The sequence below is a fragment of the Synchiropus splendidus genome, chromosome 2 (genome assembly GCF_027744825.2).
Source record: "Synchiropus splendidus isolate RoL2022-P1 chromosome 2, RoL_Sspl_1.0, whole genome shotgun sequence".
In the NCBI taxonomy this organism is placed as follows: Eukaryota; Metazoa; Chordata; class Actinopteri; order Syngnathiformes; family Callionymidae; genus Synchiropus; species Synchiropus splendidus.
This window is the reverse complement of record NC_071335.1, coordinates 27,208,704-27,233,843: the sequence shown is the minus strand read 5'-3', so window position 1 is coordinate 27,233,843 and position 25,140 is coordinate 27,208,704. Positions and strand designations below refer to the sequence as shown.

The window sequence follows — 25,140 nt, the reverse complement described above, 5'->3', positions numbered from 1 at the left end:
GGGACAAAATAAGAGCAGAATCATGACAATGAGGTTTCTGAACTGGCAGAGTCAGAAGTACAGTCCAAAAACTGAGCAGTGGTTTTAGCACTTGCTCTAGCAGTATTTTCTCTACATTTCATTCATTCACATTTCAAAATTTCATTCCCTGAAAAGAGTCTTGAGACAAACGCTGTTGTTGCTTTGTCAAAGCTAGAAAATCCACTTTAATTCATGGAAAACTGTAGTGACTGATACGATTTGCATGAAATTCATTTGTCTAAAAGGTGGCGATAAGGCGTAACTATCATATCATAATTTTTCTTTACATTTTAAAATCAGGATACACAATTCTGTGAGCAGTTCTCGAGAAAAATTCCAAATGATCTGGAGGCCTTTTAGTATTTTGTATTATGAGAACCTCAAGACACTGATCCCACCTGCACGTCTCTGAGTCCTGGAGACATACAGGTCCTGAAGAGGTGGCAGGCCGCAACCCATCACCTTCTCAGCAGAACGCACGATGCGCTGCAGTCTGCTCTTGGAGGTGAGGATGGACTGGATGATAGCTGTGTAGAAGTCCACCAGCAACTTCGTCGGAAGTCGTAGTTTTCGTTGCTGCCTGAAGAACATTCTCTGCTGGGCCTTCCTGATGAGGGACCTGATGGTTGGCTCCCATTTGAGGTCCTCAGTGATGGTGGTTCCCAGGAAGCAGAAGGAGTCCACAATAGGAATGGCTAAACCAGCCAACATGAGAGGGGACGGAGAAACTGTGACTCTCCTGAAGTCTATGACCATCTCCACTGTCTTCTGGGCGTTGAGCTCCAGGTTGTTGTGGCTGCAGCAGGACACCAGCCGCTCCACCTCCCTCCTGTCATCCGCAGTATGACACACTCCTACCTCCAGAAAGAAAGAAAATAGGTGAAACTTCAACATTCCCACTGACAGACATTAGTAGGCTAATGGTAGAGAAATAAATAATCCACATCTCCTATCAAAAACGTAGGAAGTATTCAGGGGTGCACGTTTCATTCAAGTGTTCTGTACATGCACGAGTACTGAGCAACTTCAGACCAGATTGGACACTCTTTATTCTAACCACTAGGGGGAAGGAAAACACAACAGGAGCTTCAGAATAAACAAAGGCTTTGCTTCTTTATCTACAGCAAAAAAGCACGAGCTCACAGAGCAACTGTAGCTCAAGATCTCATTCAGTCTCAAAATAAGTGGAAGAGAAACAGGCTCCACACACAGGCACTGTTGGAAAATATTTTATAATGAAGTCTGGCAATAACAATTTCAGCAAACAGCAGTTTTGACACAAAACCAGTCACCGCAGAATCAGCTTTAATAAACAGCGGCATGAGATGAGTCTTCCAAAAAACATTTAATACAAAATAAAGCTGGGAATTAAAGCCAAACACAATTAAGCGATCTGGGTTTAAAAAAAAACTATTTCCAACGAACACTTTCAACTGAGATGTAGCTGTTTAAAGACCACATTTAAAAAACATCAAAGACTTTCTCTCCTATTCTCCTTCATGCTTTTTGTCATCCTCTTTCTCCCCGGCGTTTTGGCTTCCATTCTCCACCTTCAGCTCCTCGACCTTCTCTTCTGCCGTCGCCTCCGACTCCTGCACTGCCTGGTCCCTCTTCTCTGAGGCCGCAGCCGACTCTTCTTTACCCGGCTCTGCAGTGGCTTCCTCGGCCGGCGCTGCGTCCGACTTGCCTGTGGGCTCCTTGACCAGCTCCTGGATGTTGTACTTCTTGAACGCCACGAAATCTCTGACCACACTGACGCAGCAGACGCTCTTGATCACCTCCATGATGATGGTCAGCTCTGGGTTGGTCAGATTAACCTTGTTGTCAGAGTTCAGTCTCCCCACGACAGCTGCACGACAAGGAAGAGAGGGTGTTCACCAGGGGTCAATCTCGGGACGTTTCCCTTTGTTAAAACCAACGGAACGCAAGGTCACGTCAGACGTTTGACTGCTGCAACTTTGGCAGATGGAAAGCGGCAGTGGTGGCGTGTTCCAAATAAAGAGTCACTCCCGTATGTTCAGTGAGATTGATGAGGCTCAATATTTTTGCCAGCATGACGCTCTATAGACTGTAAGAACTCGGGATGCTCCGAGAGACAGGGAGAGCACTCAGTGGAAGCAGCTGTCTTCAACCTCTTTCATGACAGTTCCCACTCTGGACGCTGCATCTGACACACACAAAACAGTGGTGGAACCCGTCTTGAACCTGAGAAAGGCTGCTTATCTGGCTCTGTGAAATGAACCATTATTTCTTGGGCAATATGCTTTGCGTTCTGAATGTCACGCTCAGACCGGCGAGTGACGGCTGGTTCCTGCACCTTCGTGAGCACCAGAAAACTCTACGTGCTGCATGACGCAAACTTTACATGACAGACTGAAAAAAACCTCCACACTAGACGTGCTGTTGCCAAGTGAGAGGCGAGTCGGCAGGGAGGGAAGGAGGAGGCACCGCAGGCGGTGCTTCATCACAGTGCCGGCTATGATCACCTCACCGGACGTGAACCAGCAACCTTGTGACGCACAGGGATGAGCTTTAACCGCTACACTGCTGCTCAGTCACGTGACCAGCTGCTCAGGTGAAGCCTCACAGCCTGACATGTTTGTAGCATGTGGCTCTGTTCAGCAACACAGTGAAACAACGTGGCTCTCAGCCTCTGACTGGTTGGCCTGCCCTGGCGTGAGATGAAAACCGCTCCGGCACTTTGACTCAGGCCTGACTCAGGGGGACGGCTCTCGTCATATCCAGTCTCATTTTCACCTGCGACAGCTTTGAGGACGTCGTCTCTCTTGCTGTGGGTGCTGTTGCGGGCCTTGAAGGCGATCTTGTACGTGGCGTGGTTCGGTTTCAAGAACCAAGGCGGCAGAAAATCCGTCATGAACTTGACAATGTCGTCCATGTAGGCTCGGCACGTCCCTGTCACCTAAAGCAGAGCAGCACATGAATGGTGGAACACTGACAACTGACCGCACAACCATGAGCATATGTACCGGTATCATTCGAAGGACGTGACGGGTCTTCTTCTTCTTGGTGCCGTGAAGGTCGGAGAAGATGTAATGAATCAGCTTATCCGATTCTTCAGTGGAAAAGACAAAATCGCTTCAGAGTAAAGTATGTTTTTTTTTTTTCAAATATCTAAAGTGCTGACCGATATTGTGGGTCCGGATGAAGATGATGTTGTTGGCTCCACTGTCCATGGCCATGAAGCGCTGCTCCTGTTTAGTTGACTGCAACTTTGCAACCTCTTTCTTGAGAGCGTCGTCCACATCCTCCTCCTCCTCCAACTCTTCACCGCCCTCACTATCCTGTCTCCGTGGACGAGACACACACAGATTTAGACTCTGGAAACGGGACATCTTTGCAAATCCCTCCACCCTTTCGAGCGCCTCTCACCGCCTGGGCTCCGTACAGCTTGTCCGCGTACTCGTTGAGCAGGTCGTAGGCCTCGGCCGTGCACTTCTTCTGGTTCATGTTGCAGGTGATGAGGACCCCCGTCATGCCCACGTCCAGCTCCCGGGCGCCCCGCCACCGCTTGGGCTGACCGCCGCCGCCGTACCGTCTCTTGTTGCGCTTCTTCGACTCGCTTTGCGCCGCCGACATGCTGGCGAATCTCCCTCCCGAGTGGTAAAACGCACCAAATTCCACTAAACCACCTTAAAAACAACCTGCTTGTTTTGGTTCCTCCTCCTCGGCACCGCTAGCTTACAGCACCCAGACGCTTTTCGGAACCCCGAATGAACCGTTTAAAGGGATAAATTAATATGGCTGTTAAAAAAAGTTCATGAAAAGAGGACAAAATGCGCCATTTATAAAGTCATAAACACGACACACGCGTTTGAGAGGAGTCGGGTACGGCGAGCGTCGAGGTACAAACTTAGGAACGCTCTCGCGATAACGGGTTTCAGACGCTGACGCGGTAAAAGCGGAACTTGTGAAATTGAACCAAAAAATAAATGTAACAAATGAAAACCATCTGCGCAAAAAAGAAAACAAGCTTAAACAGAGTCAGAGACGATTGATAGATGACCTGAAACCCAGCCACATTGCGACCAGCACTCTGCACCTGGACATAGTCCTGGTGTCAGAGTCCACTAAACAAGCTGTGCTGCTGGAGCTGACTGTCCCGTGGGAAGATCGACTGGAAGAAGCCTGGGACAGAAAGCTCTCCAAGCACTCAGGACTGATCAGCGACTGTCACCAGGCTGGTTGGAGAGCAAGGTGCTTCCCAGTAGAGGTGGGATGCAGGAGTTTTGTGGCACCATCTTTGGCCAAAGCCTATAGTATTCTAGGCTCCGAGGGAAGAAGGAAAGCCATACGCAAAACCACTGGAGCGGTGGAAAGAGCATCAAGGTGGCTGTGGCTCGAGAGAGGAGAACCATGGAGACATGGTAGCTAGACAGCCATCTGGACACAAGCCGGGGTCTGGCTGGGTCACCTGGATGAGGGTGTATGATGTTGAAAGACCCGAAACACCCAATGATACCAGGAACATCACTGAGGATGTGACCAGATGCATCATTCCATGTATTCTCACAACAAGAGTTGCAGTAATATTTATTTGATACACCAGACAATTGATAGATGACCTGAAATATATATATTTAGAAACTATTTTCTGGTTTCGATGACATAAAACTACTATTAAAATATTAAAAACATATCTCCAAATAACAGCTAAGAGAGATGCTACATACAGGTGATAGTGTGACAGGGTGTATATTGTATCAAAATTATATACAGAACTTTTTTTAAAGCAGCAGATGAACGGAAATTAAAAGTCGAGCTCATATATGTTTGCATGATTTGACAATGAGATGTGGTCATTTTTAACATAATGTAGTTATTACTGAGGGGTCAAACCGGATGACAGTCCAAGTCAGTTCACTGCCTCATGCAGGAATAAGTCTGAACAGAGAGAGACATCATGGGGTGAGTCATGATAATGATGCTTTTTGGGCTTTGAATTCCACACCATTCCTTCAGGTTCACACATTGTTCTCAGAAGACTCCTTCAGTAAGCGCTTCTCTCAGCAGCTCTTTCTTACACGTGGAGGTGGAGGGCACTTGAACGTGGAGTTGACCTGAAACATGGACACTGAGGAGCCGGCAGCTCTGCTCCTCATCAAAGACGGCGCCCAGCTGAAGAAGTCACAGCCCTTCTGGACCCTGCAGCCGCTGCCAGAGCGTCGGACGGCGCAGCAGAAGAAGGCCCTGCCCTGGTTTGGCCCGCCGTTGGACACCACCTGCCGCTTGGCTCGCCGTCCGCAGCCGCACAGAGGAGCTGTGACGTTTGCTCCGGCTCTGTGGGTGCGACTGAGCGCCGAGGTGTTTGTGGAGGAGGCGAGGACGTTCCTGGGGACAGGGTGAGACACGACCGACGGCTGAATTTCAGGGTCAGCCAAGATGCTGAAGGGCTTCTCTCTGGTGAGACTCCGTTTGAAAAGGGAGCCGTGAGGCGTCGAAGTCTTCTCTGGGATGAAGACACTTTTCTTGAAGGACAGGTTTGGACGCGTCTTCAAAGAGGACTGGTGTTGAGATGTAATCTTCACATGACTGGACGAGTGACCTTGGACGAAGGTGTTTTGAGCTCCCAGCCCTTCTCTCAGACGCACTGGTGACACAGACTCATCTTCCCAAACATCACACCCACTGTCAAACTCTGGAACGTACTGGGCGTGTTCCTCTGCTTCGCTGGCGACGCCCTCATCCTCCAACACCACGTCGTCGTACGAGCCGCACCTCTCCTCCGCCTCTGTGAGCAGCTCCTCTTCCTCCCATGTTTGGTCAGGAGGAAGGGGAGGAACAGTGGAACACATGATGTTTCCGTTTGGTAAAGTGTTGGCTGCAGAGAGGAGCTTCACCACTGAGGCTCTCGAGTTCATGATGTTGCTACGTTCCCACTGAGGAACGTTCGTGGTGTCCAGAAGCGTTCGAGGTGAGACGAGACTTGTGACGGATGCTGGGTCGGAATGACAAGATTTCAGGGGCCTCTTTGATGGTGGCTGGGGTTTGGAGGTGCTTTCTCTTGGAGCCTCTTTGCGTGTGTCCGTGTTGCTTGCATTACCCGGTCTGACCACAGGGGGCGTCTACGAAAAGCAGCAGAGATGAATCAATACGTCAATATCTTTTATTTAAACTTTGTTTGAATAAAAATACAAGAAGTTTAAAAATCTAATCCTGCAGAGTCTTTGAGGGAAAAGGGGGCGCAGGAGTGAGGGGATTCAGCAAGGGAAACCCACTGACCCGATCCAGAGTTCTGGTGATCTTCATCACGCAGCCGTCCCTCATCATCCTCCACGCCAGCTGCGCTGTGTTTCTGGCGTCATCCAGACCTGAATGAGGAGGAGTCAAGGTCAGTGTGATGACAGCATCGGCCATCTTTCATGACTACTACACCTGAATGTTCTCTCCCTGCAAACTGGATGCCCAGATCCTGCAGAGCCCCGTTCAGGCCTTTTGGTTTTCGGTTGTAAAAGAGCTGAAAGAGAAACACTTCATTTGTTGAAACCTCTAACCAAATTTGGGGGAACTTCTCCCACAATTGTGAAGGTTACCCTGTACGTGCTCCTCAGATCGATCCAGCTGTTCAGCACGTCCGGTTTGTGGATCTGTTTGCGTTTACACTCGTACTGCAGACAAACGCCAAGGTCCCAGTCTGACAGGCAACAAGGGATTTTGTTTGTTAGAGCTACGATCATGTAAAAACAAAGTGAGATGGCTGGTGCTAGAAGCTTTGAGAGGAGAGTAAAGTCAGAAAGGGAGTGTGTTCTCACCTGACCAGGTGAGGAAAGTGCACAGTTTAGCATCCGAGGAAGGTGGCGCTCTCTTCTCTTTGCTTGGAAAGGCGACGCCCATCTGGAGCTGGAGTTTCTGCAGCCAGCGGCTGAACTGGGAAAGGCAGATGCGGAGCGGGATTCCGGCCTCCACTTGTGCCTGCGGGACCAAGGCAAGTTTCCTCCCAGAGCTTCTTTAACCTCCCACATGATGTCCGCTTCAGTCACCTGTGTGATGCCGGTCAACTCGGTGCAGAAGTCGGAGAGAAGCGGACGCTCCTGAGGCTGGACGTATGTGTGGAACTCCGACTCCACCTCGCCAGTGGACGTGTTCAGGAGAACGGCAGGAAACTCAACTGCAGAAAACGGAGCTCAGAAACGCTTCAAGAGAGTCTGAGTACACGGATATTAAAAAAAGAAAATCCTCACTGATCTCTTGACTGAGGTTGTTCTTTTCTCTCCAGCATGTCGACTCAAAATCTATCACGATCAAGTAAGAGAAGATCTGATCTGTAATGGACAGCAGCACATGAACTTGGCTCCACACAGAGGCACAGATACTGGGGTTGTTTGTGCTTGCACCATGGGGTCAAACAAAAATCTACACATCATCCAAAGGCCGATATGTGGTGACGTTACAGGTAAAGCAGTGCAGACGAGTGACGCCCGGATTTAGGCCTGTTTCAGGACAGTCTTGGGCGACTCAAGTTGCTGAATAATGGAGGATCAGACATGAAAGGCAACTCATATATGGTGCGACTTTGTGTTGCAATACAGAGATGAAAATATTCCCGCCTCTATTCAACATGGACTTAAATCAGTGCTGTCAGATGTCAACACAAAGCTCTGTCCGACAGCACAGCGGCCGCTTCTGGTGAAGCTTTTCATTCGACTTACTCGATGTGGCCTTCTTTTGCTCAGATGTGGACTTGCTGCGCTGCCTCACGAGTCCCAGCTCCCTGCAACAGGACACAGGTAATTACAGAGTGTTCAGGATGGGAATGAATGACGCCAAGCTTCCACATTTGAGCGTCTTAAGACAAGGACCTCATGAAACTGTGACTCAAGTCTTTTAAATTTGAAGTTCGCTGTTGTAGTGGATGACTGGCTGATTTGGGTGTTGATTCCAAAGCCATACATCCATCCTTCCATCCATCCATCGTCGCCCACTTATCCGTTTCCAGGTCGCGGGGGCAGCAGCTTCAGAAGGTCACGCCAAACGCCCTTCTCCCGAGCGACATCCACCAGCTCCGACTGAGGGATCCCGAGACGCTCCCAGGCCAGAGTAGAGATATAATCTCTCCACCTGGTCCTGGGTCGACCCCTCGGTCTCCTCCCAGCTGGACGTGTCTGGAACACCTCCAAAGGGAGGCGTCTAGAGGGCGTCCTGATGAGATGCCCCAACCACCTCAGCTGACTCCTCTCAATGTGGAGAATCAGCGGCTCTACTCCGAGCCTCTCCTGAGTGACGTCTCACCCTATGTGCCTCACGCCTGCCACCCTTTGGAGAAAACACGTTTCAGCCGCTTGTATCCGGGACCTTGCTCTCTTGGTCATGACCCAAAGCTCATGACTGTAGGTGAGGGTCGGGACGAACATTGAACGGCATATAGAGAGCCTTGCCTTCTGGCTCAGCTCTCTCTTACAGTGCAGCAAAGGGATTGCAATACCGAGAACCATGGTCTCGGACTTAGAGGTGCTGATCCATTGATTGATTCCAAAGCCCGAAATACAGGTTATCACCAGGCAAATTATTAAAATCGAGCCTTTCAGATAACTCATCAACATCGGAGCAGCCTTCAACCGTTTCTATACTTCAATATCAGCAGAAATGATGTAAATAGCACAGTCTGTTTTGGTTCAAAACAACGGTACCATTCTTGCGACACTGTAATGTATGCAAATAAGCAAAGAGGAGCACATATGGAGGCAGAGGTGAGACATGTATGTCACTTGTACCGCACATGAAAACTCACTCACAACCCGTCGCAGTTCCGGCCACCGAACCCGAGCGGGGACAAACCTGCTGCTAACGCACCAAACCAAAGAGTTCTCTCGATCACTTACTTGGCCAACTTCTTGGTAGACATATTAGCAAACAGGCAAATATAAACTCATCTAGTGATGTGCGGACATTGGTCCGACTCCTCATCGTGCAGCAGCAACAACCGTTCGCGGCGTTGTTTTAAATCCGACATCGATTGTTCTGTGTTCGACTTGTACATCCTGTCAGGCAGCGGAATCAATTCACGAATCATCGAACTAAAGCTACTACACATTCCGGTTTTGCCTTCATATTAAAGTTATCTTCGTGTGGTTCCAAACATTATTCCGTATAAATGTACGTCAAGCTTCATGTACTCGAAACAAAAGTTGGTTTAGACAATTTCTACATTGAGAAAAGTATTTCATTCGGCCAAAAACATTTCATTTGCGCTCAAAGAGAACTTATTTTGAAAGTAAAAAGTCGGATGTAGATTTAGATCGCAGCAAGCCTCCGCCACCATGTGTTCCTCCCGGGGAAGATGTAAACATGGAGCCACGATGCTTCCGTCCTCTCTTGAATACATTTCACTTGATCGCCTTAAGGTGACGCTTATTGATCACACCTTTCTGTTCTTTGAGAGCTGTTTCATGGACTCATTTTTATTTTGAGTCGACTTTTTACGGCTTCTCATTGTTAATAACCTTTGCTCCAGTTCTTGTTACCGACCTGGTAAGTTTTCTTTCTATTTATTATTTGAAAAAGTCACGAGAATGTAATGAAAACGTTCTTTATCGGGAATCGCCCAACATTTATAGGTGCCGGAAATAGTGAATTGAAGTACCATTCATGACCTACTGATGTCATATCACTTCATGTTCAGTGCCATGGTTGGAAATGTAGAGGTGGCAGTCATAACCGTGGTATAACCATGGCATTTCATTTGAATATATTATCCAAAATAGAATGGATATTTTGGATATTCTTTTGCCTAAAAACTTTGATTCAGTTTGTCCAAAAAGGTTTCTCTCACTGTCTCAGTGAAATGCTCAACCACTGAAGCACAGAACCCTTTCACTCCAACAGTTCAGGAAAAACAAGCTTTTCACCTGAACTTTTCTAAATCTTTGATGTCGTTGTGTCTAAACGCCACAGTGGAAACGTCAGCTGGAAGATGGAGCCCTTCCCGTCTACCACTGTTAATGGAAGGAAACGAAAGATCATCGATTCTGTGGCGAGGAAACGGGCCAAGTTAGAGGGCGAAGCGACTGGCGATGACCAGATGTCGAAATCCGGGCCAAGGATCACAGTGGCGCCTGAACAGCTGCAGAGCGCCATCACTGCCCAGGAGCTGATGGAGCTGCTGCACTATGCTGCGCTCGGTAAAGGTGTAGGAATCAAACAGCCCAGGTGACTTTCTGTTGAAGGGGGGCGGGGGGGACAAAGCGCTGACACTCAATCTTATGGACCCAACAGTTGGTGTCGGCTGCACCGGCAGAGGAAGCTGACGGGAGTCAACGTGGTGGTGGTGGAAGGTCTGACTCAGAGCGACTTCACCAAACACTACCTGGCTATGAAACACCTCAGGAGCAGCTACACCACGGTGAGCCGCGGCGGGGACAACTCCCCGTGACTTTGCAGCTCAAATCCGCTTCCTTCCAGAGGGTGGCCTTCCGCCCGGGGGCCGACAGTCTGCTGAGCCAAATCTTCAGCAGTGAAGTCACCAGGCTAAACTGCTGTCGAAAAGACGGGCAGCTGGGAAAGTTACCAAAAGGTGAGTTTGGCTCTGAATGGTGTGGAGACTGCGGCACCAAGAAGCGGAGACCTAAGACTAAGAGGTGTTTCTAAAAGCGCTGCAGATTCATCCGGTCATCATGAAGTACGGGATAAAGACCAGAGGGCTGACGGCGTATGTGCTGTCAGAGGAAGAGATGGTCCGGAGACACTTCCCAGTCAAAGGTCCGCTCACTCTAGTACACCGCATCTTTGAAGCGTTCCGTGAAGTCGTACCCAAACCGCCTCTCCTCCCTCTGTCGTCTTATCTGTTTTCTCCCAGGGACGCCAGGATCTGAGGACTATGTGAGCACCAACAGCAGCGCAGCCGTCACAGACGAAAGTCCTCTGTACGGCCTGGACTGTGAAATGGTGAGCTCTGGATGTGATGTTTCCAAGCAGCTGCTGTCCTGGTGGGTTGCCACCTGGACCTCAGACCCCCAAGCTTTGGTCATTATAATGGTTTTCTGTAGCTCCTTCTTCTTACTATAAACCCATTTACAGTCGACATCAGCAAAAGCTATGAGCAAAGGCTTGTTCTTTTTTCATCGGTCACTGTGAGCTTTATAATTTATCCTACACGATATCCCGCCAAACACAGTCTCCGCGATGACAATTCTGCATCTCACCATAAATCCAATAAACACGCTGCCCACTGGCTGCATTGGACCTGCACACATGAACATGACGAGACCGCGACAACGCGCAACACTCTCCAGCTCCGCAGCGTTTGACAGCCGACACCGCCGCGTGACAGCGTGTGGAGGACTTTGGTTCACCATGGTAGTTTGAAAGTGATTTTTAATCCAGGGAACCTTTGATCATAACACTGGTCGACTCTGAGTCTCTGGATCCCTGTTTCTTTGATGAGATGGAGTGGTCCTCATAGGGTCTCTGACGCGCTCGTCTGCCTTGGTTCACATCAACACATGCAGCTCTCCCGCTGCCAAGGTGACAACACTTGGATATTGGATATTGGATATTGGCGGCGGCGTCCTCTTCCACGTCCCCATTAGGCTTCACTGATGGAGGACACACTCTCACAGGCAGCGCTAATGCTACGAGCCGCCGTCAGTTAGGGACCATCAACAAATTCTAAAGCCTCAAAGTCTGAGTGACATCTTCAATAAGGCCATGGAAAACAAGCATTTTAGGAGAGAGAATTGTGACGAGGTTTTTCATCACACGAGACAAAGAACTGACAGTTTGTATCATGATTTGGAGAATAGAATCTGACTAAATGACCATTTCTTCACATGGTTTCTAATGTTTCTTCAGCAGCATCTAGGAACTGTGTCCAGACTGCTCCATAGTTCAAGTCAACTGTTCAGAGACATGAGCTACAGCAGACAGACGGCTCCATTTAACCCCTAAATAAAGCTGGCAGAGCAGCCTGTCAGACACCAGCAGCTTCTACCAGAGACCTGAAACACTGAGTTTCTCATCTCTGCACTGAGTTCACTGTTCTATTGAGACATCAACAAACAATGATGTTGGAGACAAACTCCACTCCTGAGTTTCATCATAAAACTCAAGAGAGACTCCAACATCATGGAATGGAATGAACATGGATTTATTGTGATGATCGAAATTACAACATTTATCGTGAGAACTTTTTTGTCCACATCACACCACGTCCCTATTTCCCTGCAATAAAAGTTTACAACATGAAACAGCAGTAGGAATGACGGCTCTCTCCACTGCCCTCTCAGTGTCTGACACAGAAGGGGATGGAGCTGACCAGAGTGTCCCTGGTGGACGCCCGAGGAACGTGTCTGATGGACCAACTGGTGAAGCCCAACAACCGCATCATCAGCTACCACACTCAGTACGCTCACGCTCACACGCCGCTGCGGTCCAGCAGTCAACCGCCTCTCCTGACCTCCCCAGGTTCTCCGGCATCACGGCAGCCATGTTGCGTCCGGTCACAACCAGGCTGAGGGACGTCCAGGTCAAACTGAAGTCGCTGTTGCCTGAGGACGCCGTGCTGGTGGGACACTCGCTCGACAACGACCTCAGGGCTCTGAAGGTGCGTTTTCCTTCAAAAAAAGGAAGCACCCGGTCGTATTTTTGCCTGAAAATTCCGCCCCTCACTTGGTGGATGTCCTGCAGATGATCCACCGCCATGTGCTGGACACCTCCCTGCTGTTCACCCGAGAGCTCGGGCAGAGGTTCAAGCTGAAGGTTCTGGCTGAAGTGGTGCTCAAGTCGGTCTGGCCGCCTCTGTTTTCCTCCTCGGAGCCGGTTTATAATCCTCTTCTCTCTCCAGGAAGCCCATTCAGACGCAGGAGCGGCTCGGACATGACCCGGTGGAGGACGCCGTGGCGGCGCTGGAGCTGGCTCAGTACTTCATACAGGAGGGACCTCTTCAGGTAACGCACACACACGCCTGTTTGGCTACCTTGTGAGGACCTCTCATTGCCATAACAGCCTCTCCCCCGAAACCTAACCAGCCAAAACACGTGGCTCACCTGAACCACTGAGAATCACCCAGTTATTCAAAAGTTTGAGGCTTAAACACGTTGAACTACACGGGAAACACAGGTTTCTATCTCCCTTCATGTTTGACAGGTTGTAGAGCGCCACCTGGAGGAGCTGTGGGGAATTTCTCTCGATAAGGATTCTGCTGATTCACCGCCACCTTCAAGCCGGTACAGCTCACCAGATCCTTTTCTTGACGCAGGGTTTAGTTAGTTAGGGTTTGGTCTTCTGTGTGTGAATGGCCTTTCAGCAAAGGATCCTTCGGGGGGACGAGGGGAAGGTCTCGCGTCCACGTCTGTACAATGCAAATTCACCAACTCTTGAACCAGTGGTCCCATGTGCAAACTTGTGGAGAGTTTTCCTCGGACTCACTCAGCCTGTTATGCTCCGTGACAGTGCTGCCGTACTGTACACCAGTGTTTGTCAACCTTTTTCAGCCACGGCAGCCTTGGTTCATTGCAAAACCCCGGGTCTCACCACCGAAGGAACCTCAGCCAAAGCGCACTTGTGCTTCAAGTCCTTTAGAAAATCCCTAGTCATTTGTGAGACACTGTAGCTACTGAAACTCGGTTGTTATTTTGTCAGACTATTTGCAGACACAAACGGCAGAAAATGTATTTGTGTTGTGTTGGTGCAGACAGTCTTTGGCATGGTGGCAGCTCCGACAAGGATCCCTCCCTCCATGGTTCTGTGGTGAAAGTGTGTGGTCAAGTTAGGTTTCCAGACCGGAGAATTCCTGAAGTTGTCTCTGTTTTGCCCGCTCTCGCTTGTCCGCCAGATTCGCCGACGTTCTCCAGGATCTGGGAATATCCGTCTCCTTTTACGGAAAGCGTTTTTCAAACTACGCCCTGCCTCTGTCCTACCAGCACTGGCACCAAACGGACAAACAGGTGAGAGACTTGAGGTTTCCCTCTGTGCTCGGTCTTCATCATTTGGCGTCCTCACTGTCGTTCGCAGGTTGTGTCGTCTTTCCGGAAGCAAACCAAGCCCTCGTTCCTCTCCTTCCTGCAGCTCTCGTCGTTCTCCAGCAGGGAGCGTTGTTCTGAAGACTCTTCTCATCCGGTTGGTTACTCCCCCCCATCGGGTCTCAGTGCAGCTGGCTCGTCCAGTTCCCTCCTTTTTTTCCAGCCTAACTGCTGGCATTGTTACGACAGAGTGGTTCCGCCCCCGAGGAGCGCTCCAACCTCGGCGACATGCGGGTGGTGTTCGCCGGCCCGCTGCCTTTTGGCGCCACGGAAAAAGACGTGCGCAAGCTTTTCCGATGTTGTGGGGAAGTCCAGATGGTGAAGATGCTGAGGACTGCTTTAAGAGTAGGTGAAGACTCTCGTCTCAGTAGGTGCAGATCTGAACTTTAACCGCCTGCCGCCGCAGCTTCACGCCATGGTGGAGTTTGTGCTGCTGGAGTCGGCGGTTCTGGCTGTGAGATCGCTCGACGGAATCCACCTGCAAGGACAAGCCATGAAGGTAGGTGGAGAAGCAGCTGAAGACGGGAGGTCATTCCAGTAGTTTCGGGGCTTCGAAGGGTGACTTCAGGTGTAGGAGCGTGGTCATCCATGGGACACTCGGAGCAGAGCTGGGTGTTGTGTCTGGAAGATGGTTGGCCGGTAGAAAGGACGGGATCTGAGGGTGTTATGGTTGCAGGTCCAGAGGCCAGTGATCGACACACTCCTGGATCTTGACCTGACTCTGGACGCTTTGACCGAGGACCCCCTGAACTGCCGCCGCCTCTATGTGGCCAGATTGAGCAGCAGCATGGCGAAGAGGATTGGCTGTTCGACCAGACTGTCGCCAGAAGTCAACGGTCACGTCGGCAGGTCAGCAGCAGTCTCCACCAAGACCTCCAGGCTCACAGAGGAGACGCTCAGGGGAGCCTTCGGACACTTTGGGAGTCTGGACGTGACGCTGTTCTCAGTTGGCGGGAAACTCGAACGACACGCTTTTATCGGTGAGTGACGCCGACGTCGTGTGACTTGATGCCGCTCGCCGCGCTAAAACGTGAGGGTTGACAGAGTTTGGCTGGGCGGAGGAGAAATGCGCCGCCCTGAGATCTTCAGAGGACCTGTGGAAGCAGCAGCTCCTGGTCTGCCCGGCCCTGACTCCGCCCCACGTGTTGGTTACCAGGACGACGGCAGAGACAGAGGAGTGCGAAGGAGACGAGTCGTGGACGTCGACACAATCTCAGGTGAAACTCAACACGCAGTTTTGTCGTAAAGATCACCAGATTGTGCAAAGTGCGGCCCGGGGGCCATATGTGGACCAATTTATGCATTTTCATGGCCCTTTTGACGTCAGACTAAAAATAACTGATGTGGTTTTTCTGCCGTTTTTGTTCTCTTTTAGTCACCACAACCACTTCAGCAGTAAATATAGCATGCTCTTGTTTCAAAATACATTCAAGGAGAACTGAAAATATATTTAGAAATAAATTTGTTTTTAATATTGAATATCTGGTCCATACTTATGTTGGTTTATATTAAAATTAGATGCAAATGAAATGAAATATTTCAATAGTTTTCTTTGCATATTTACACTTCTTAATGTCGTGACATTTAATCTTTTTAGGTGAACTTGTATATACTTACATTTTCCCGTCATGTTTTGTATGCTTGGCGGTCTCTTTTGATGATGACCCCTCACAACAGTTACAGTTTCTAATGTGGCCCACCTCTGGTCTACACAGTGTACTTGTAAGCCTATCCTTGTGGGGACACAATATTAAGGCTCAATTTAGGGATGAAAACTTCCAAATAACTAGCTTATTCTACTTGGGTTTGAGTCCTGGTTTAGGCTGTCCATGGATTTGGGATGGTTCGGGTGAGGGGCTGGGGAAAGGGTTATGGCAATGTCCCCACAAGGATAGAGATTTTGCTGGGAAAGCAGATCTCCTTCTGTGCAGTTCTGTCTTCACCCAGGGTCAATTGCTTCTCAGGACATCGACTCCATGATCAAGCTGGACAGTCGCTTGAGGAAAGTCTACAATGCTCTCCCAGAATGCACCTTGTCTGTTGTCATGTTTGCCGGATGCAGCAGGTTAAGATGAATCCAAAAGAAATCCTCAGAAACGAGCGAGTTGGAACACCAGTGCGCTTTCTGTCCTCCACAGCGCGGAAGGCGACGGGACCGGTTTGTGTCTACTGGAGATCAAGAGGTGACGCGGTCACCGTGGCGACCAACAATAAACTCCTGACTTGAACCAGTGTTTCTTGTGCTTTTACCTGCAAGTCAGTGACCAAAAATTCTATTTTTTCCCCTCCAATCGCCTTTGTTCACTGCTGCATCAATTGGAAAAAAAAAACTCAATCATATACTAAGAAAATCTTTAATTTTTTTTCCCCCCACTTTAGGGAAATTAGGGAATTTTCAAAGGTATACAAAATTCAACACATCATCAGGTCTTTACATTTGCATGAGAACATTCTTGAACATTCCAGGGTTACAGTTACAAAACACAGTAAGAAACAGAAGTCTGTACAAAAGCAAAAGCACCTCATGAAAACGCCAACAATAATAAATATCACATTATTGATCAGCTCGTTCAGGTTTGATAAAAGTGGGAGACGACATCATTTACTTTTTTTTTTAAAACGGAGAGGAACTTTAAACACAGCGATGTCGGTGGCTGAAGCGGAGGTTGTGCGGTGGAACGCTGGGAAACTCGTAAAAAAGGTGATTTAAAAGTCAGGGGCCGGGACGTGGAGTCCGGCGTGAGAACCTCTGAGACTGAGCGGGCCGCGGCCTCCGGCGGGGCGGCTGCTCCAGTTTGGCTGAGAGTTGTGAGTGCGTGATCGCTGGGCTCGCTCCCCCCCTCCCCCCGGGATGGAGGCGGCCGAGTGCTACTGGACTGAAAGGCTCCGCAGCGTTCGCTACCAGACCTCCGGCACCTCGAACAGAGAGGAGGATTTGGCTTCTGAAGAGGAGGAGGAGAAGTGGAGCTTCACTCGGCGGCATTCAACAGTGAATGCCGATTCGTTTAACACAACAGAGCTGAAACACTACGGTAGATTGATGTTGCCCTCCTCAGTAGTTACTCTCATATGGAACTTGAAGAAAAATGTATTAGTTTACTGAATTTAAGTTAATATTTACTAGGGATCCACATGGCTGTTTGAGTCAATTGCAGCCTTTGTCAGCCACCTGAAACTTGTGTGTAAATATTCCACAGACACAGCAAAGTCTCTAGTGATTCACCAAACTGCGCCGTCTCACATTGAATTAAAAGCATTCTGCAAGGGTTTTCCATTTTTTTGCCTCTGTGAAGAGGTATATGAAAACGTCTGCATTAAAACAATTTGTACACAGGTCATTTTGATGACAAATTCAGAGTTGATGCATGTGATCGGTATCGGTGATCGACAGCATCCTGATCGGAGCGTCCTGAATGCTTCAGAGTCTATATTAAATACTTTCCACTGACATTTTCCAAACTTTCCTGGAGTTGATATCGAAATAACATTTTAATCCACTTCATTCGTGCTTGATCTTTGCCTCTAAAATTCAAGGTGATAAATCTTGGTCAAATGTGGCCTCTAAATGATTTTTTTTTTGCCCACCTATACTGCCTTCGGTGGTGAAGAGTCAAGCACTCCCACTGCATTACATTAACAAGGCCATCAGGGCACAGACCGGCTCGAGGAGACACCCACCCAACATTCACCATCCTGCCTCCCTCATCTTCGTGTGATAGCGCTACAGTGTCAAAGTGCGACATCTTCTGAGGCAGTGCATCTCAACGGTTTTAGAGACGAGTCGTCTTGAAATGAGACGCCCTGAGCCAATAGAGAAGCTGAAGTTCATTTGACTGGACATATATATATATTGATGAACACAAATGCAGTCAGGTCTGTCTGAACCGTGTGACCACAAGAAGGGTCAAACAAGCAGCCCATTCATTAATGCCTGTTCCAAACTGAACCCCATGTAACAATGCAATTGCTTCATTATGTTTAAAGTTTGGGGACAGGAACGGGATCAGGATCAGGGCTCCGACACTGAAGTCAGCTCCAGAGGACGGCGCCTGGCATCTGCTCCCCCACATGAAGTTGGAGCAGTGTAAGGAACTGATAGAATATATAGTTTCTATTTTGGATTTTACACACTAAAACAAAGGGCACGAGAATCGGTTTGTTTATGGCTTCCCCTTCTGTCGGCCCTTCTCTAACTTTCAGGTTCGCCTGCTGTACTAAACAAGTTTCAACCCCAAAACATACCTTCAGTCTTCTTTTTCTTCTTCTGAGCTTTGCGGCCCGCCTGCTGCCAGGCGCCGGTTCCCTCTGTGTCGTCGGACATCTGCTCGCTGCTGGGACTCCCCTGCTCACACGGGACGGAGTTCAACTTCACCGACTCGGACGAGTCTCTGTGGGAGGAGGGAGATACTCAGAAGGGCTGTCGTTTCCTCGCACCATCGTCAGACTTACGAGGTCTTGAGCCATCCCTCCGAGGTTTTGCTCTCCACCACGTCTGTCAGAGGAGACAAAGGGCAGACCGGTTAGGGCACGAGGGGGAGGAGTCAGCCTCCTCGCACGTCTCACACACACCGTCAGTTCTCATCTTCTTGCTCCCTGTGCCGTCTTGATAGGAGAAGTTACTCCAGCCGTCGGCAGCCGGAGCATCAGAGCCCTCCTGCTCAGGCTGGACCGGACTGATGCTGCGTTTCCTCAGACCACTGCACAAGAAACAGCCTCATGAGACTCTGCAGGAGCAACTGTACGGAGGGACATCTCTGCCATCGGGAATTGAAAACCCCGTTATGAAGGTTTAAATACGAAAAAAAAGTTTTACATCGCATTTTAAAAAGTTTTCAATACAGCATGAAAATTATTTTTTCGGTTTTAAATTGAATTCATGAGTTTTTTTTTTTTACAGATTTGAAACTTTTAACGATTCTTTGAGTTACGAGTTCAAAACTGATGGCACAGAAATGGCATTGGGGCGTGTCCTTGCTCTATGGGTGGAGCTGAATCAAGACTGACAACGCTCAGAAGCGCGGTTTACAGGCATATTGTTACGCTGTAAAAACACATGAATATGTGGATTAGTCACATGGATGTCGGACACAAAGTGCAGCTACGACACACTGCACCAATCTCCATGCTGTTTAAGGTGCAACTTGCCATGAAGCAACATATAGAAGAAGTAAATAATGCCACGCTGTATGGTTCTGTGATCACATTTCAAATGTCCAATTTCCTCCGACGACATTGAATGCAACCTCACTAGCGCTTTAGCTCTGCAATAATATTCACATTACCAACTATTATTTTTCACACTATTGAAAGCATTTAAAAATGCTAAGCATTTTTTTTGTATTCAAACCTTAATCACAGGGCATCAAATCATTTGTCGGAATGATTTAATTTTCTTTTCGAATTCAATTTGCTTTTCTTTGAATTTAAACCTCGATGTCAGAGATGTCCCTCCACACAACTGAAGCAACGACGAACCTTTTAAAGGAGAATCCGGAGCGCAGCGCGTTATAGTGAGGCTTCACCCAGCCGTCCTCGCCCCACGTCTTCGCCGTCTGGCCGAGCTTCTCCTTCTCCTGACGCTTCCCCTGGATGTACTCGGCGTACGTCTGGATCTTGTAACTCTCTGCGTAGCGACTGGTGTTGACAGCTGCAGGGACACCCCAAGAATCAGCTGCCCTGAATGGCCAGTGAGGACAGTGCCACAAGACGCTTGAATAAACCACCTATCTGGACTTGATCGGTTTGACTGAGGGACACAAACGCAGACGTGTCATCCATCCACGACACCTGGATGTTTCCTGGGAGATGGGAAAGGGAAGGGTGAATAACAAGGCAAGGTCACAGGTCACCACGGGTCCTACCAAAGGCACTGAAAAGCTGGTAGAGGTCGCTGGTCTTCCACTCCTTGGGGAAGGTGACGTACAGCACGTGGTCTCTCTTGGGTTGCACTGGAACAGAAAGAAGGCTCACCTGCGAGAAACTTCCTTCTTTACCACACACGACAGCTACAACACTGCTAGGTCAGCTGTTGACTGTTATCATGAGGGAACTCTCAAGTAAGAGCGCTGCGAATAAGATCTCTAAGAAGGGAACCACACTCAAGACAGGGCAGCACGTGACTCACAGTCTGGTCCAGAGATGTTCAGGTACGGGATATCGATGATCCTCATCAGAAACAGCCTGCAACACAGAGACAGGTGGTGACACGTCTGAAGCCAGGAGAGAGGGACCACCACTGATTCCCTCACTTGTTGAAAAAGGGCTCGATCAGTTTGGATCGGGCAGAGATGTAGGATTTGGGTGGCGTCAAGAAGGAACCTGAGGAACAAGGAGATGCTGGTTAGAAGAGGGAAGCAGGAAGTGAGGGCAGCGGTGTGGTACCCAGGTAGTTGGCCATGGAGATGAAGCAGAGGCCGGTGATGTAGGCGTCGTAGCCAGCCTCGTGCAGCTGCTCCTGAGCTGTGGTGTAACTGGGAAACCCTTCGGCTGCCTCTGGTGACACGCACAAACGCAGCACGGCGTCAGACCCTTCCAACCATCTCCGCCAGAAGCAGCCCACTCACCGACTTCTGGCGGCTTGAATGGACACTCCTTCAACTGTTTCTCCAGCTCGGCCAGAGACGTGTTTGTGATCAGCTCCTGCGGCAGAGCCGTGACCAGAGGAGAAAGTGCATCAGCTGAAACTTTGCTCACACGACACCAGTGAAGAAGAAACAATCGAAGGGAATCAGCACTGCGTTTGTCTTGTTGACGAGGAAGCTCCAAACACAGCTTCAGTCTGGAAGTTGAAGACCTCTTTGCTAGTTTCAGTAATTCCCCATCCGACTCACCGCAGCAAGTCAGTCTGCACCACCTTCATCATCCTCTCTAGTCGCACCTATATTCTTCATCTCCACCATTTTGGGTCCAACACTGTCCACATGACCATCTGGCCTCCCCGACTCCTTCTGTCACTGATCACGCCCACCAGACGTCCCCACCTAACCCACCCCTCCTCCACTCTCAGTTCACTCTGGATCTACCTTGAATGGCTGCGTGGACGCCATTAACTTTGTATCCAAAAGCCTGAAATGACAGACACAAAAGACCATATATATATAAAAGTTAAAAATGTGCTGTAAATTATCATCTGCTTTGGAAGATGAACGTTACCTTGGAAAGATGCACATGGTGACCTCCTTAAAGTCTTGTAGATCCTAAACAAAGGCCAATATCACAGTCAAGTCATTCCAAATCAGCACTGGATTTTCTTTTTTAAACCTCCGTTTACCTCCGGCAGGGGGCAGCAGAACTGATGGATTGTGTGCATCACGTCCAACAGCATGTTGTGACCAACCACCAGTTTACTCTGAGAGGCAGAGAAAGGGTCAATAACAGGTGGGGGAAAGCAATTATTGCAGTGATATGAAATATACAGAGGCTTTAGAGCAGAAGTCACCAGATGCTTTGCACTGTGTGACCGAGGGTCAACTAGAAATGCTTCTGAAATAACTTATCCTCCATTTAAAACTCTAATCATAATTCTAGTATCTTTCACCGTCCCTAAACTTTCCAAGCTACATCGCACCCTCTCATCCCAACTCATAGAATCCTATTGCCAGAAGCTAAAGTACTGTAATTTCCAGACGATAGAGCGCACCGCAATATTAGCTGCACCCACTAAATTTAAAAAGAAAAATATCCACGCTGGTCTCACAATAGGCAAGGTGCAGCTCTCCAGCCGGGATCAAGTTAGCTGCCAAAACCCGACTCCCTTGTGTTCACGTCTGACTTTTGAGCCGAACGCACTTTGTCTCGAGATAGCGTCTCACATCTATGTTTCAAATGAAAGCCCTCAAAATGCGTTTTTTTTTTTTTTGGCCTGCGTGCCCAAAGTTCCAACACCACTGCCAGTCTCAGCACCTGCTTCTGTTGACGGAGCTGTGGACACACATGTGAAAACAGCGCATTTTGAGTGTTTTAGGGGTAAATAAAAAGCCTCAGCCTCTGATTTAATCCTGTAAAAATCCACAAATTTGCTACACTGTTGTATAAGCTGCAGAGCTGAGACCGCAAGAAAAAAGTAGCAGTTTATAGTCTGGAAATTACCGTCATAATTTCACCACTCACAATCCAGCAATCAGTTTGTTGTTTCAGACTTAGTGTGGATTGTCTTCCATCACAAAAAAACTGTTCAATGTCTGATTCAGGATTCGACCAAAAGAAAATGTTTAGGTAAAGACTGCTCACAGATTTAGAGATGGCGTGGATGACCCGAGAGAAGCCCACAGCGTCGTTCAGCTCCTCCTGTAAAAGGCAAAGACAGCCATGATGCCTCCTGTCTTCAATACTGAAGTGACAGTTCAACATTCACGATGAGCCTGCGGACCTGTTCCTTCTCCAGTTTCTGCTGTTCAATCTTCTTCCTCTCCTCGTCGTCCACTTTGCTGACCTGTATGTATCGCTCTTTCTGTTGGCAGACAGAAACACAAATTCACTTTGCACCTCATAGTCACGTCAACACAGTTAAACAACCAGCGTGGAGCCCAGACTCTTCTCCACCTGTGGAACCCAGCGACCATTAAATGGTGAACCCAAATTACCTTTTCTGTTTCAACTGTCTCCACGTGAATCCCTTTAGGAAACCTGCAAGTTAAACAATGGCTTTAGCTCAAGGACAAATGGCAGTGAACAGACCAAGGCTTTTGTCAACACTTACTTCCAATTGAGTGTTTGATATATCAGCTTTCTTTGAAAGCTGGAAGAAAAGAGGGATTTTAAATAAAAGCCACATCATACAGAAGAGACTCAGATCCCAGCTCTGTTACCCTGTGCAAGGCTCCAGGTCTACAGTCTTCTCCGCACTGGTGAAAAGTGCCTCGATCTTCCCTCTGGAATCAGAGATGGGAAAAGTTAACGGCATATATTATGATAAAGAGGATTCTGTTACACTTACACCACTTTGTTGATGAACTCTTTGTGCTCCTCTGGAACGTTTGCAGGACCTTTGGAGGATGGAGAGATGAACGATGGTGTCCCTACTCCGTTTGCCTGCTGATTCCTCCTCTCCTCCGCCTGCTCCCTGAGCTGAGCCTCCTCCTCCTGATTCAGGTAAGGGATTCCTGGGCGGGGAGATCGGATAATGCGGGTCGGAATAAATGGCCCAACAGTTGGTAACAGGTCTCCAAACACATGACTTGGGAATCGACTCACCATGACAGAACACCTTGTTGAAGTCAAACCCTTGGCTTGCAAGGAAATCAATGCTGGAACTCTAAAAAGACAAGTCATGTTAATAACTCCACTCTTTACTCAAGCAAAGTGGACAGAAGAAAAAAAAAAAACTTACTTGACAGATGAATTTTATGTCAGGGGACGTTCTGTTGAATGGCTTTGGGAATATGTAAAAGTTAAAAGTCTTTGTGACATACCTGGAGACGAAGAGAGGCAGAAATGTCATTTTCAGCATGTTTTTCTTTTGGGAGACTTATGATGTCTCGTGCAGTTAAGAGAATTCATCGCCCGCCAGATGAGCCAGCAGTAATGTGAATAAACTCAATGATAGGTTTTCTAAAAGAGCATTCAGATCAACAACCACGGGTTCTCAGTCAAAGAGGGAAAACAGTTTCCACTCATGAGACTTAAGGGAAAAATGGACACCCTACAACGTGATCACCCGAGCAGAAGCCATTCCTTATTCAAAGAAATTGATAAAATACATGTAATGTTGATCATTATTTAATTATTTTTAGCAGGTGATGATGCTGAAAGGCAAAATGTTGACGGAGGATTATAAGGTGAAACAAAAGGGACAAAACATATGACTCACTTGGACTCTTTCTGGTCGTATTTGAAAGTACACAAGCCAAACTGGAACAACAGAAAGTCCATGGAGTGCTTCAGAGAGGGGACACAATAAGTTAAAGGACCGAGGAAGCACAACATGGACGGCTTTATAAACTCACCTTTTTAAGCTTTGTGTACCTCTCCTCTGGCGTGTCCAGTCCGTTGGTGAGTGCACTAACATTCGGACCATCACTTATCCCTAAAAACAAAAGCGCCCCACAGCGTTACAACACCGACATGAAGGGACTCAAAGAGTGGTAATGAACACACACCTGAAAATTCCCCATCGATGGCTAGGAAGTCAGCCTCTTCTATGGCAGCGTACACTGTATTTAAACATTCTTTAAAATCTGAAAGGACGACAGAGGTCAGCGAGCGCAGGGGGGTGACGGAAAACATCAACGGTGCAGCCCGGCGGACGGTGCCTCATGTCCCGCGAGCTCCGCTCGACACTGCGGCTAGCACAACTAGCTATCCAGCGCGCGCGACCACAACCAGGAACAACAGTCAGCTACTTATGAGACAAACGACTGCACAGCTGCAACATAACGATCTGCGTCGGAAGGAAACAGAGCCAGTCAAATGCCTGTTCCAGTCACTTACTTGTACGCGTCACCTCCATGGCTCCACAGCGAGTGCACCGGCTGACAGCTAATGCTAGCGGGACGTCATCTGGCTTTTAAGGGCTCAAACAAACACTTCCGGTGCAGGTGGCTAGCCGTTAGCATATCGCTAGCATTTTAAATGTTTCACAATGACACAAAACGATAAATTATGTCAGTGAGTGTTAATGATATCATTATTATATGTACATTTTACATCTTTCAGCAAGTATTTCTGTTTTGCTTTACATTTGTCTATGTGTTATTAAACGGGCCATGTTTTCGTGCGCAAGACATCATAAAATATTCGGTATTAAATTGTCCCTCACGTCCTCTCATCCTTCCTCTACCGGAGTATGAAGCAGGGCTCTCAAGTTTAGCAAGACCTTTTGCTTTAATACTTTATAAAGGTTTAAATACAGATGGGAAATTGTTATTATTATTATTATTGTGGAAAATACGTTTGTGAATATTGTTTTCGCGAATAAGTATGTAATATATTGAAATATAGAAATAAATATATATGGAATGTGTATTCCTCACAATCAATTCAACTGACTCTTCAGCACATTTATTTTAAAATCAAAGTACTTATTTGAATGTTATTTCATGTCCAATTCAGGTCACTGTAATCAGATACTGCTTGTGGATCAGACTGCTTGAGTCGATCAGGTGAAAACATACAAGGAATGTGTTTCTTTTACACGTGACACAGTGCT

General features: G+C 48.2%; 4 protein-coding genes across 8 annotated transcripts; 1 reads left to right on the top strand and 3 right to left on the bottom strand.

Annotated features, from left to right (window-relative positions):
* Window positions 1-1,234: 1,234 nt before the first annotated feature.
* Window positions 1,235-3,885, bottom strand: thumpd1 (THUMP domain containing 1). The gene is made up of 5 exons (XM_053856996.1): window positions 3,412-3,885; window positions 3,167-3,323; window positions 3,009-3,094; window positions 2,779-2,941; window positions 1,235-1,870 (listed from the first exon to the last, which is right to left on the bottom strand). The coding sequence occupies exons 1-5, from the start codon at window positions 3,616-3,618 to the stop codon at window positions 1,509-1,511; spliced, it is 975 nt and encodes a 324-aa protein (XP_053712971.1). The 5' UTR covers window positions 3,619-3,885; the 3' UTR covers window positions 1,235-1,508.
* A 757-nt stretch (window positions 3,886-4,642) lies between these two features.
* eri2 (ERI1 exoribonuclease family member 2) lies at window positions 4,643-9,118 on the bottom strand. The gene is made up of 9 exons (XM_053856590.1): window positions 8,859-9,118; window positions 7,689-7,750; window positions 7,221-7,301; window positions 7,020-7,147; window positions 6,792-6,951; window positions 6,573-6,673; window positions 6,415-6,496; window positions 6,262-6,350; window positions 4,643-6,104 (listed from the first exon to the last, which is right to left on the bottom strand). Exons 1-9 carry the CDS (start codon window positions 8,879-8,881, stop codon window positions 5,046-5,048), a joined length of 1,785 nt encoding a protein of 594 aa, XP_053712565.1. The 5' UTR covers window positions 8,882-9,118; the 3' UTR covers window positions 4,643-5,045.
* LOC128754167 (RNA exonuclease 5-like) lies at window positions 7,625-16,232 on the top strand. Of its 5 annotated transcripts, XM_053856588.1 has the most exons (19): window positions 9,302-9,507; window positions 9,931-10,185; window positions 10,252-10,378; window positions 10,438-10,549; window positions 10,627-10,734; window positions 10,832-10,920; window positions 12,261-12,376; window positions 12,439-12,577; window positions 12,661-12,755; window positions 12,818-12,920; window positions 13,120-13,199; window positions 13,808-13,919; window positions 13,987-14,091; window positions 14,184-14,339; window positions 14,401-14,493; window positions 14,671-14,974; window positions 15,039-15,211; window positions 15,959-16,059; window positions 16,133-16,232. In XM_053856588.1, the coding sequence occupies exons 2-19, from the start codon at window positions 9,950-9,952 to the stop codon at window positions 16,179-16,181; spliced, it is 2,298 nt and encodes a 765-aa protein (XP_053712563.1). In that variant the 5' UTR covers window positions 9,302-9,507; window positions 9,931-9,949; the 3' UTR covers window positions 16,182-16,232. The 5 variants fall into 5 exon arrangements, 2 of the variants coding, with proteins under 2 accessions (XP_053712563.1, XP_053712562.1); XR_008413904.1 differs by lacking the exon at window positions 9,302-9,507 and adding an exon at window positions 7,625-7,766 and having other exon boundaries at window positions 15,039-16,059; window positions 16,133-16,180; XR_008413903.1 differs by having other exon boundaries at window positions 15,039-16,059; window positions 16,133-16,180.
* Window positions 16,233-16,349: 117 nt separating this feature from the next.
* parn (poly(A)-specific ribonuclease (deadenylation nuclease)) lies at window positions 16,350-24,511 on the bottom strand. The gene is made up of 26 exons (XM_053856589.1): window positions 24,423-24,511; window positions 24,092-24,169; window positions 23,939-24,018; window positions 23,803-23,870; window positions 23,323-23,404; window positions 23,187-23,247; window positions 22,930-23,095; window positions 22,802-22,864; window positions 22,693-22,731; window positions 22,577-22,619; window positions 22,363-22,443; window positions 22,224-22,280; window positions 21,265-21,342; window positions 21,147-21,190; window positions 21,017-21,059; window positions 20,558-20,633; window positions 20,376-20,486; window positions 20,243-20,312; window positions 20,119-20,174; window positions 19,856-19,942; window positions 19,718-19,792; window positions 19,470-19,641; window positions 18,564-18,691; window positions 18,444-18,486; window positions 18,237-18,382; window positions 16,350-16,936 (listed from the first exon to the last, which is right to left on the bottom strand). Exons 1-26 carry the CDS (start codon window positions 24,439-24,441, stop codon window positions 16,893-16,895), a joined length of 2,010 nt encoding a protein of 669 aa, XP_053712564.1. The 5' UTR covers window positions 24,442-24,511; the 3' UTR covers window positions 16,350-16,892.
* Window positions 24,512-25,140: the final 629 nt, after the last annotated feature.